This window comes from Pleurodeles waltl, chromosome 6, assembly GCF_031143425.1.
Source record: "Pleurodeles waltl isolate 20211129_DDA chromosome 6, aPleWal1.hap1.20221129, whole genome shotgun sequence".
Classification (NCBI taxonomy): Eukaryota; Metazoa; Chordata; class Amphibia; order Caudata; family Salamandridae; genus Pleurodeles; species Pleurodeles waltl.
This window is the reverse complement of record NC_090445.1, coordinates 1,545,537,262-1,545,550,583: the sequence shown is the minus strand read 5'-3', so window position 1 is coordinate 1,545,550,583 and position 13,322 is coordinate 1,545,537,262. Positions and strand designations below refer to the sequence as shown.

The 13,322-nt window shown below is 42.6% G+C and overlaps 1 protein-coding gene across 14 annotated transcripts in view; it reads right to left on the bottom strand.

Moving 5' to 3' along the window:
* KIF1B (kinesin family member 1B) overlaps positions 1 to 13,322 on the bottom strand; it is a 1,289,105-nt gene that overhangs the window by 497,598 nt on the left and 778,185 nt on the right. For all 14 annotated transcript variants that reach the window (XM_069241187.1, XM_069241189.1, XM_069241193.1 and 11 more), the window contains 2 exons: positions 1,084 to 1,213; positions 634 to 796 (listed from right to left, as the gene is read on the bottom strand). In XM_069241187.1, the coding sequence (XP_069097288.1) occupies positions 634 to 796; positions 1,084 to 1,213 (293 nt within the window). The remainder of the gene's footprint in view (positions 1 to 633; positions 797 to 1,083; positions 1,214 to 13,322) is intronic.

The window sequence follows — 13,322 nt, the reverse complement described above, 5'->3', positions numbered from 1 at the left end:
GATTCCAAACAAAGAAAAAAAAATATATATTTGCAAATCAAGATCGTTTTTTGTTACAAAAGTTAGCAGGTGTAATCTACTTTTGGTATGAAAACATTAACAAACAGCAGATGGTGTCAGTGACACTCTGGAAGGAGTCAATTCCAGTGATGCATTCATCACTTTAGGGCATTTCCAACACCACCTGTCACTCACTCTTGGGGATTTAAAGTTTGAGTCTAGTAAGCAGTTTATTAGTTATTCAGAAGCTTAAAAGTAATTAACACTTTACTCAAAATACGGATTCAGAGATCTGCATCTTTCTCAAATTGGTCGGCTTAATGGGGACTTCACTGACACAAAGAGAAGTTAAGCAACGAAAATTGCATCCTATTGTCCTAAACTATCCTACCTTAAAGTCTACTGGTAGTGACGAAGGAGTTGGCATAGAACCTATGAAGCTGTAGCTACTTGCCAAGGGGCAGAAAAAAGAGAAAGTCAAACTGAAAACAACCACCTCCCAAAATTTAAACCACTAATCTTGACTGTGCTATATTTCCTGCCCTATAATCTAAAATCTAATATATCTACTACTGTCCCATGCCATGAAAGTTGATTCAGATCCCCAAAGTTTGCAATCCAGCGTTAACTCACTTGAACTGGCAGAATATGTCGGCATACTCTGGCTGGATCCCACTGGCCTGCAGCACTGTGACACGGAAAGTAAATATGCTGCCTAGCTTCAGGAGGTCACCAGCATCCTCTGAGAAGCCTTCCATCATCATTTTCCCATCTCGCAGGTTACCAGACTTAAGATCTATATATCCAGATTAAAAAATACAAACAAAACCATCAAATTTACAAGATACATGAAGAAAACATAAAGATACTTCAAAACAGGAACACTTTGACATGTCAGGCACTAAATCCTGGAAGTTGTACCATGCAATGACCGGCTAACCTATGTTCCAATGCAATAGGACCTGTGGATTTAATGTGTTAAAGGGTAATTGGCTGATTAGTTAACATTTTCTTACCTAAACTCTGAAAACAATATCCAAAATGGTATTATTGCCCCATCGATATTAGGATGGATATGCTTACCCATTTCAGCAAGCCTGTTGATCTCTTCAGGAGGAGAGCCCATTTCTGAACTCTGGCCCTGTCCTTCCACAATCCGAAGTTCTTCTAAAGAAAGACCTGAATGACTCACTGGCACAGAACTGAAGTCACTCTAAACAAAGTGAGAGAGAAAGGAAATAAACTAAGGAATTCACTAAACATACTAATTCAGAGGTAGTAAAAACTAGCCCTCTATTATTGATTTCAGTAGTTTACACCACCCCTCCTTCACGACAGAAAGCCCTTTCTCACATGAAGCTACTCAAATTTGGTGATTTTGTAATTCGATAAAAAAATGACGAAGTGGAATATGAGTGCATTATTTTCAACATGAGGAGAGCCTAAACATCTTATGAGGATGCACTTTCATTTTGTACATCACTCTTCTGTGTGTTGATAATATTTATAGCCAGAGAAAACACAGGATTGTTTTATTAATTTTAATGTGTCTAAAGCTTTTCATAATTCATAAATTATCTTTAGAATGGAGTTAATCTGTATGTTTTATGACTGAAATCCCAGCGAATCTCAATCGGGGAGTAGGTATTTTCCCCTGCATAGCCCTTTCCACCTGGGGAACATTTACTGAATATATTGTTTAAAATTGTGACGGTTTCAGTAAATGTTACAAACTAGTAATGAACATGCATTTTTAACATACAATTTACTATGGCCTACAGGAGCTTCCTTGGCAAAGGAATCGCATTCAAGAAATTAAATGAATTTATGTTTTGTAGAAACACTAATTAAAGCAGAAAATAAAGATTTGAATACAGTTATATTGTTTAAACTTTATACTTACTGTTACTTACCTGAAACAATAGTTTTACAGCTTGGATCTTTTCTAGATTCAAAGGCTTTGCATTATTCCCGATTCTTATGGATTTGCCTGAAATACTATCTTGTTTTTCAAAGTTTTTACTTTGAGAATTGTGACCACTATTTACAAGTTGTTTGCCCTAACTCATCTCACAGGGAGGAGAGTCTCACATGACTTTGGAGGAGCATCAAGCTGCAAACTACTATTACAGGTAAGTAACCAATTTCTTTAGCAGCGTGAACCTCTTATAGATTTACATGTAATGCTTTGATTATGTAGGAATATTATCCCTTGTGAAGTAGGGCTTGAAGAGTGAAAAATGTTTAAATACTGTTTGCCCCAAAGTATATGCGTTTCTATATCCACGCAATAGTTGTAAGCTCAGGTTCAGGGGCCACAGGCTTAGCAGAACCTGTAAGGCACGGGGATTGAGGTTGTCTGACTCTGCTGTCCTGAGGTCCGTGCTCCTATGTCTTTGAAAACTGAGCCAGTACAACCCTTTCAGCATCAGACTCTCCGCAGCAGCGATAGTAAGCAGTCTCAGGCTTCTAAGGGAGTTATGGTGAGGATGCACAAGGTCAGAGTTCAAAATTCATTGAACAGTCTAAAAAAATGAATGATCCACTGATTACCTTTCAATAGGGAAAGTACTTTAATGCATACAAGGAAATAATACTACACAATAACACAACCAATTAAAACTGAATGTACCTAGGAGCTATCTGGCAGTGCTGCTCTTCTATCCACTAACTCTTCTGGTACTCTGCTGATCTAGGTTGTCCCTTGTCAGGTAAGACATTACTGCAACAAACAAGTGTCCCTGACAAGAATATTAAAAGAGCATTACCCAGAGAACCTTGGGCCACAGAGCAAAGTGTTTTTGTGTTTGCAAATGGGCAGATTCACTGAATTGTTCCGCTTGCAAACGCGAAAAGGCTTTTTGAAATGTACATAGCCCTATTTGTGACCTGGTAACCTATTACTAAATCACAGCTTGCGTTTGCAATTCTATATTAGGAAGGGGCGTGTTTAGGGTCTCTCCTCCAAATACTGAATCACGGTGGTATGTAAGAAAATAAGTTACTTACCAGTAACTATAGTTCTCCAGTATTGGTATCGTTTATAGATTCACATGCTTGAACCATTCCCCATCATCAAAGTGGGAGTCCCATGGTACATGGAAAGCAGTAATTCAAAAAATGTACATTGAAGTTAACGTAAAAGACATTCACTTTAATAGCTTACCAGTGTTATTAGAATTGACCCAAAGTCCAGCCAATCAGGCGACAGCACCCTTTAAAACCTTCACCACAGAGGGTCCAGTCTCTCATATTTTCTAGCACAAGTGAGATAAATAGCTAGAAGACATAAGAAGAGCCTCTTTGGGGAGGAGAGTGGGTTGCATGTGAATCTTTGAAAGATACCAATACAGGAGAACTATAGTTACAGGTAAGTAACTTATTTTCTCTTGCAGTATTGGATCTTTCATAGATTCCCATGCTTGAATCAGAATAGTTAGAAGTAAACATCATAATTATATTAAAAAAATAGCATGCAAACAAAATAGTGGAAGGTGGGAAGAATAGTGGCTCACCTTATCGAAACAGATTCCGTAGAACTCCTTGTCCTTCTGCTGCCCCTGTTTTTTCTGCAGCATCAAGGAAGTAGTGCTGAGCAAAAGTGTGCCTGCTAGACCAAGTTGCTGCTCTACATATCTGTTGAAGGGGCACATCTGCAAAAAGAGCAGTGGAGGTGGACACAGGTCTGGTGGAGTGGGCTTTAACTCAGTTCGTCAACATTTTTCCCGCTTGTTGATGACAAAATTGTATGGTGGAAGCAATCCACCTTGCTGTAGTCTGATTAGAAACAGGAAATCCCTTTCTGAAGTCCCCATAGGCCACAAACAACTAGTCTGCTTTGCGGACGTTGTTAGTCCTGTGTATGTAGAATTTGAGACATAGTTTGATATCTAATGAATGTAATGACCTTTCAGCTGGAGTATGAGGAGTTAGGAAAAACATTCTCAATATGACTGGTTCATTTAAGTGAAAGTCTGATGGGACCTTAGGAATACATTTAGGATTAGTCCTGAGGATGACACTGACAGCCTTGAATTGGAGAAAAGGTTGTTTGATTGTGAATGCCTGGATGTCACTGACTCACTTTGTTGGAGTAAGCGCTAGTAGAAGCGCCGTCTTCCAATTCCTATAAATGTATTTCAACTCCTCCTTGTGAACTGGCTCAAATTGGTGTTTCGTCAGTTGCGGTAGTACAATTTTGAGATGCCAAGGAGGAAGAGGGAGTGTCACTGGAAGAACAATCTGAATAGTCCCTTAAGGAATTGCTATATTATTCTCGAGTACCATAATGATAGAGAGTTACTGGTACGATGAAATCTGGAAATGGCTGCCAGATGTATTTTAATGGATGAGTGAGAAAGACCAGATTTTGCTAGATGAAGAAGTTATAGAAGTATCTGCTCTGGTGAATATGAGAAAGGGTGGGCCTTGGAATCCATACACCAGGGATAAAATCTCTTCCATTTAAGTTTATATGTCTTGTTCGTGGTATGCGCTCTAGCATTAGCGAGTACCTTGTGACAATTAGAAGGAATATCCAGGCTAGCAAATTCATGGAACTCAGGAGCTAGGCCAACAAAAGAAGAGATGTTGGGTTGGGATGACGGCCTTGGTTTATTAGTAATAGAGTCAGTATTTATTCCAAAGGAATGTGAGGCTGCTCCGTAAACCAAAACTGGTGTGGGCACTTGGAAGCTAGGAGCAGCAGTCACCAAGCCAAGACTCTCTCTTCATCTCCTGTAGAACTCTTGGGATCAATGGAATCGGGGGGAAAGTGGAAGCATACATTCCTGGCCATCTGATCAAAAATGCATTCCCCCACGATCCTTTCTGCGGTTGCCAACTTGCAAAGTACTGGCATTTGCTGTTCTCTCTCATCGCAAAAAGGTCTAAGCTCGTCTTGGCCAAGCGATGGAAAAGATGATTGAGAGTTCGCTGGCCGAGTTCCCACTCGTGGCAGGTTGTGCTGGTCATGCCTAGAGAGTCTGCAAGGGTACTGGACACTCCTGCTACATGTTCTGCCCTGAGAGTTAGGTTGTGTTGAAGGGCCCAGTTCCATATCTCTTGTGCCTGAAGAGATAGCACTTGTGAACATGTTCCACCTTGATTGTTGAGGTAGTGCCTGCTTGTAGTGCTGTCGGTTCCAATGAGAACCAATAACCATGTGATCTTGGTTAGTGTAAGGAAATGCCTCCTTGGCATGGTTACCCCCTAACATTTTGCCTTTGCTGATGGCAAGTTATGATTTGAAAGTGTGCTGGGACCCTGCTAACCAGGCCCAAGCACCAGTGTTCTTTCCCTAAACTGTACCTTTGTCTCCACAATTGGCACACCCCTGGCACTCAGGTAAGTCCCTTGTAATTGGTACCCCTGGTACCAAGGGCCCTGATGCCAGGGAAGGTCTCTAAGGGCTGTAGCATGTCTTATGCCACCCTGGGGACCCCTCCCTCAGCACATGCACACTGCCTCGCAGCTTGTGTGTGCTGGTGGGTAGAAAATGACTAAGTCGACATGGCACTCCCCTCAGAGAGCCATGCCAATCTCACATTGCCTGTGGCATAGGTAAGTCACCCTATAGCAGGCCTTACAGCCCTAAGGCAGGGTGCACTATACCACAGGGAAGGGCATATGTGCATGAGCACTATGCCCCTACAGTGTCTAAGCAAAACCTTAGACATTGTAAGTGCAAGGTAGCCTTAAGAATATATGGTCTGGGAGTTTGTCAAACACGAACTCCACAGTTCCAAAATGGCTACACTGAAAACTGGGAAGTTTGGTATCAAACATCTCAGCACACTAAATGCACACTGATGCCAGTGTGCAATTTATTGTAAAATACACCCAGAGGGCATCTTAGAGATGCCCACTGAATACACACCCGACTTCTAGTGTAGGCTGACCAGTTTCTGCCAGCCTGCCACACACCAGACATGTTGCTGGACACATGGGGAGAGTGCCCTTGTCACTCTGTGACCAGGAACAAAGCCTGTACTGGGTGGAGGTGCTTCTCACCTCCCCCTGCAGGAACTGTAACACCTGGCGGGGAGCCTCACCCCTTTTGTTACAGCACCCCAGGGCATCCCAGCTAGTGGACATGCCCGCCCCTCCGGCCACTGCCCCCACTTTTGGTGGCAAGGCTGGAGGAGATAATGAAAAAAACAAGGAGGAGCCACCCACCAGTCAGGACAGCCCCTAAGGTGTCCTGAGCTGAGGTGACCCCTACCTTGAGAAATCCTCCATCTCGAGTTTGGAGGATTCCTCCAATAGGATTAGGGATGTGCCCCACTCCCCACAGGGAGGAGGCACAAAGAGGGTGTAGCCACCCTCAAGGACAGTAGCCATTGGCTACTGCTCTCCCAGACCTAAACACACCCCTAAATTCAGTATTTAGGGGCTTCCCAGATCCCAGGAAATCAGATTCCTGCAACCTGAAGAAACAAGAAGGACTGCTGACCTACAAGCCTGCAGAGAAGGAGGAAGACGACAACTGATTTGGCCCCAGCCCTAACGGCCTGTCTCCAACTTCGAAAACCTGCTCCAGCAACGCATCCGACAGGGACCAGCGACCTCTGAAGCCTCAGAGGACTGTCCTGGACTAAAGGACCAAGAAACCCCCGTGAACAGTGGCCCTGTTCAAAACCAGCTACTTCTTTGCAACAAAGAAGCAACTTCCAAGGACTTCACGTTTCCCGCCAGAAGCGTGAGACTCTACACTCTGCACCCGACGCCCCTGGCTCGACCTGCAGAAAATCAACACCTCAGGGAGGACTCCCCGGCGACTGCAAGCCTGTGAGTAACCAGAGACGACCCCCCTGGGCCCCCACAACGACGACTGCAGAGAGAATCCAGAGGCTACCCCTGACCGCGACTGCCTGTATCAAGGGACCCGATGCCTGGAACCAACACTGCACCCGCAGCCCCCAGGACCTGAAGGAACCGAACTTCAACGCAGGAGTGACCCCCAGGTGACCCTCTGCCTAGCCCAGGTGATGGCTGTCCCGAGAAGCCCCCCCTGTGCCTGCCTGCCTGCACCGCTAGAGTAACCCCCCCCCGGGTCCCTCCATTGTTTCCTACCTGAAACCCGACACCTACTTTGCACACTGCACCCGGCCGCCCCTGTGCTGCTGAGGGTGTGTTTTGTGTGCCTACTTGTGTCCCCCCCAGTGCTCTACAAAACCCCCTGGTCTGCCCCCAGAGGACACAGGTACTTACCTGCTGGCAGACTGGAACCGGAGCACCCCTGTTCTCCATAGAAGCCTATGTGTTTTGGGCACCTCTTTGACCTCTGCACCTGACCGGCCCGAGTTGCTGGTGTGGTAACTTTGGGGTTGCCTTGAACCTTCAACGGTGGCCTGCCTATGCCCCAGGAATGAGACTTGTAAGTGTTTTACTTACCTCCACATGTAACCTTTACTTACCTCCCCCAGGAACTGTTGATTTTTGCACTGTGTCCACTTTGAAAATAGCTTATTGCCATTTTTACAAAGACTGTATGTGATACTGCTTTTATTCAAAGTTCCTAAAGTATCTAAGTGAAGTACCTTACATTTAAAGTATTAACTGTAAATCTTGAACCTGTGGTTCTTAAAAAATACTAAGAAAATATATTTTTCAATATAAAAACCTATTGGCCTGGAGTAAGTCGTTGAGTGTGTGTTCCTCATTTATTGCCTGCGTGTGTACAACAAATGTTTAACACTACCCTCTGATAAGCCTACTGCTCGACCACACTACCACAAAATAGAGCATTAGAATTATCTACTTTTGCTACTATCATACCTCCAAGGGGAACCCTTGGACTATGTGCACACTATTTCTTACTTAGAAATAGTGTATACAGAGCCAACTTCCTGCACTTAGGGTTGCCTGGTCTCAGCATAGGGTGCCACACCATAAACGGAGCCAGCCTTCTACAGCAGGTTCCTGCTGTTGTTGTTGTTAATAAGTAATATGTTGTTAGAGTACAAACCGATCATGAGCATACTATTGGTCTTCTTCATCCTATTCTTGTCATTTAATGCCTAAGTCTGAAGGGTTACACGAGCTACCCCAAAAGCGCTGTCATCTAAATATTCTTCTTCGCATTCTTACTCCTCATCATTATCATAGAGGAGATTATCTGGAGGGGGCAAGTGATACCTTACTGGGTGAGGTGTGAGGCAATAATAGGGTCTCCGGCGATGATTTCAGTCTTAATGGAATGAGCATTAAGGGCAGAAAAGAAAGTTGGTGTGTTGAAGACAATGATCTTGCTGCCATCGACGGGGCTGCTGTAGATGGTGTTTCCGTAGACTGTGGTGGTGGTGTTGACAGTGCTGCCGTCGACGGTGACATTGTCAACAGTGCTGCTGTCGATGGTGACAATGCCCACGGTGCTGTTGTCAATGGTGTGGACGTTGGAGGTTTAGACATTTCTGGCATCATTGACTTCTTCGCTGACATCAGCAGTTCTGGTGTCGAGGAACAGAACTTCCTCGTCCACGGGTCTGACTTAGAGGCTTTCCTTGATGGTTTCTTTATCTGGAGCGTCGGAGACGGTAAGGGAGGTTTAGCTTCTATCTTGATAGACGTTATTGTCGTCGATGAGGACAAAGATATTATCAAGGTCGAAACTTGTGTAGTAAACGTTGCAGTTGCTGTGTTACCAGACTGTTGTTGACGAAGCGCTCACTGAGAATTAACTTCTTGCTGTCATCAACAGTGAAAGAGATCTGGTGCTTTTTTTTTTTTAACCTGTACAGCCATGTGGAAGGTTCAGAATTACCTTTTTCTGAGGTAATATGTTTTTTTAGAGGTGGTTGGACGTTCCTATGTTTTTGCCCCTAATAAATGGGTTTACTTGGCTGCCTTACTTGATTTTGGAGACAAACTCTCCACACATCTCTTTCTCTTTTTTGAGGCCACTGTCTTCACAGAAGTGTTGCTGTCCACACCAGATAGAGGATATTTCTTGGCCTTAAGCTTTTGCAGTCAAGGCAGTAGTCTAGCCTCCCTATTTCTTGGAGTTTTATGAGAAAAAGTACGACAAATCTTACAGTCTTTCACCTGGTAGGTCTGGGTGAAGGCAATAGATGCAGTTCTTGTGAGGATCCTCAGAGTGAAGCATTAGTTTTCCACAGGTGCTGCATGGGCGGAATAATCCTTTCTTGGCTGTAGACATGATGTTACAAGTTACAGTCTGCTGGTCCAAGAATAAAAACAATGGTTTTCATAAGAACTTCTGTCAGAAAGACTCTAAACTGATCAGAGCTCAGGGAGACTCCTATCACCCGACGTGGGGTAGAAGATCTTAGAGACTGAATCCTCTGGGGTGAAGGCTCTAAAGGGTGCTGTCACCTGATTGGCTGGATTTGGGTACTTTCTAATAAAACTGACAAGCTATTAAAGTGAATGTGTTTGGCATTAACTTCAATGTATTGATTAATTACTGCTTTCTATGTACCGTGAGACTCCCACTTCGAACACGGCGAATGATTCAAGCATGTGAATCTATGAAAGATCCAGTACTGGAGAATCATATTTTGTGACTGAAATATGGTTGCAAAACATTGCTACGTAGTTCACTACCTGTGTGAATGTCTGTAAACCATTTTACTCTTAAAAAATGAAAAGAAAACGTAACATTTTTCTTTTTGAAAAGCATTCCAGTTGTCTTTAAAGAAAATAGGTTGCATTAAAAAAAGATGGTTTTATTTAAAAGCAATCACAGACATTGTGGTCTGCTGACCCCAGCAGGCCATCATCCCTGTGATTTTTGCGATTCCCAACAGGTCACAAACTGAGACCTACCTCATTAAAATTCATGACGTATGTCTAATAGCGAACCACTGGTAATTGCAAAATGTTTAAAACACACATTTGTTCATTGCTGTTTGCGATTACAAAATAGCGAATCGCAAAAACGTGATAATTGATAATCGCAAACCCAACTGTTTGGCCCCATGTTTCCACTCTTTTAAGCCCAAGTCTTGGCATTTTGCATTTTGGGATGTTGCAAAGAGGTGTAATTTCTGTAAAGATGTCGAAGAGCATGTCCTTTGTTGGCACCCACTTGTGGGTTTCTACAATGAATCTGCCAAAAATGTCTGCTTGCAAGTTCTGCAGACGAGGATCATGTATCACCTTAAGTGATAGAGTACTTGAAAGAAGCCAGATTATGTGGGCTCAAGGAGAGAATGCTGGACCTGGTACTTCCTAGCTTATTGATTGCACTGCGGTCAAGCAGGTTATCTGTCCATTGTCAGAAATGGTAGGAACATCTTGAGGGCTAGATTGAATGCTCTCAATTCCAGGATACCAATATGGTACAGGCATTCCTTATCTGACACCAACCTGGGCCATTACATTTTGCAGATGTGGTCCCTATGTTCTCAAAGAAGAATCTGTAAACACTGAGCTGGAAAGTCCTTGTGAAAAGGGTCTCCTTTCAATGGACTGAACCTCTCGTACCACCATGGAAAATACTTTCTTTCAGGAAGAGATAGTACGAGTTTGTCTTCCCATCTGTCCTTCCACTGAGGTCACTGATCAACCAGATATTCCTGTATAGGTCTTACATGAGCCCTTATATTTGTTTCAATGTAAATGCAGTAGGCAATCGAGCGTAAAACTGAGGCTACATGACTGGCTGCTGGAGAAGTTGTCTGAATTAACTCCCTTAGCTGCTGAGTCTTTTCCACCCACAGTGAAATGCCCTTTTTTGATGTTTGGAGAATTTCATATTTAGGCCTTCTTAACTTTTGTTTCACAAAGGTTATCCAGGCAAAATTTCAGTCCTTATTTTCAAACATCATGGAGATACTGAAAGTATTCAAGTTTTGTGAATTCCCCAAGAGGAACTAAAAACAAATAACAAAAATATAGCTCATGTGTTTTTAGGCTAAAAGTGGGAAAACGGTGCTGTGCAAGAAAGGGTATGTTTTTTCTATTAATCACCTCGATAAAAGGTTTGCCCAACATTCACGAACCAGCCGAGTTATATCACAAACAATTTTTAACCACAGGTTTTTCAACTGTCGAAGAGGTACCCCATCTATCCTAATTTTTGTGGTTTCAACCCATTTTCAGCTTGTGGTGGAAACAGGTGTGAAACCCATTGGTGAGCCCGGAAAACTACACATTTCTGAAAAGTAGACACAATTGTGAATTAAACAAGGGTTCATTTGTGTGGTTGCCACAAGCTTTTCCCAAAGAAACAAATCACTGAAAAAAAAAGAGAGAGAGATGTGAAAGTATGAAAAACTAGCCATTAGAGACAATATAATGTTACGTCCATTAGCGCTTCTGGTTGTAGGTATGCAGGTTCTCCAAAATCATGAAATACCTAGAGCCAACAACTGAACTGCATCATATAATGATTCTTCATTGTGAACCGACCATACAGTAATTCATGTGTTAACTTATTAGTGAAGGAAAAATGGAATTGAAAGAAACCTACGTATTTCTGAAATGCACGCATGATACTGAGTTTAAGAACAGTGAACCTGTGAATTTGGAGTCACCCATATATATGATATGATTCAGGGGGCAATTTGCAAAATGGTTTGTTTCTTGCACACAGGATTACATTTGGAAGCCAGGAATAAAGATAAATCTAATTTGTGATAATAAATGTTCTACTATTCTGTGTTTCCACATTTCCCAGTAAAAACAGTACCCCACTTAAGTGGATAGGCCTAGTACCCATGACATAAAACACCACAAAGTACAACCTGGACACAAAACACCCCAAAATCCAACCTGGACACATCTCAAGGCACTAGCACCCTACTGCTGAAACCACCCAGATTCTATAAAAAGAAAACATATAGCAGAGTCTTCTCAGGCATTAACCTGAGAATATGGAATGCTCTACCCCCTGAAATCAGACTGAACCCATAAACTACTTCATTCAAGAAAGATGTTAAAGTGATACTGATTAATAAATTTCTGCTTTAGAACTTTAAAACACTACTCCCGTACACAATTCGTCCCATAGTATGCACTCAAGCATTTTTCTCTCAAATTATGTTCTTATTTTGGTTTTTTGCCCATTCTGGACCCTGAGATGGTCTATTTTGGGGACATTGTCATATCTTGCTTTGTCTTTGATGATGATGTTGTTTACCCTACCTGTCTCCTGGAACATCTGTAAATCGCTCTGATACCCACAAGGGTCATGTTCATGCTATATAAAACTTTATAAATTAAATAAATTATATTACAATCCACCCAGCAACATCAATGGTTTTTTTTCACAACGTGGGTAGCTGCTGTATTTGGGCCTTACCTCAGGCGCCACCCAGGGAAACCTAACAAACTCAAGACATTTTTGAGAACTAGACACCCAGGAGAGTCCACAGTAGTGTGCCTTGTGTGGATCCCTCTACCTTTTGTCACCCACAAACCCTGTCAAACCTCAAACATAGGCAAAAAAACACATTCTCCCAACATTTCTGTAGGAGAAAGATATGGAATTTGTGAAGATCCACAAATTTCCTACCAAACAGCATCCCCATACTTGCCCGGATAAAAATGTTACACCACTTGTATGGGAGTGGCCATCATTGCAAAAGGAAAGGCCTCAAAACATAATGTGGATAGGTCAAGATTTTCCACTCAAAACGGACCGTTTTTTGCAATGCTGCCCAGGGTAACCTACCAATCCCTGACAATTCTGAAAAGTGGGCCCTAGGAGAAGTCAGGGTGGTCTGCTGTGCGTGGATCCCCCTACTTTTGTTTACCCACAACACCCTTCAAACCTCAGACATAGGCAAAAACAAGTATTTTCTTCACGTCTGTGGGAGAAAGTTCCGAAATTGGCAGGGATTCACAAATTACCTACTGCCTTGTACTGATAGAAATGCTACCCCATTAGTGGGGGTGGACCCACTGCCTGGAACAATAAAGGAACCCAAAACATAACATGTATGGATCAGAATTTTCCGATCAAAACATACCCTTTTTTTGCAATGTGGACAGCTTTGGATTTGGGAACCGGGCTCAGCCGCCACACAGGAAACCTACCAATTTGCAACTAGTCCTTGTCTGTATCGGATAATGCATTACCAAAGATAAGTTACTTGTTCATCGGATAGAGACATCTAGCTGCAGATTCCTTACTTTAGAATCAGATACCAAAGTCATAGTACACTGGAGGAGGGAATGTGAATTGAAACCTCCCAAAAAAGTCTTTAAGTATCATAAAAAAGGTCTAGAACAAGAGAAAAAGACCAAACAATCATAATAAGTAAAGTGAGTAATAATATACTCCAGGACATCAAAACCTGTGGAAGGAACCACAGGTAAATAAAACCAAATACATAAAAAAAACATGGGAATAT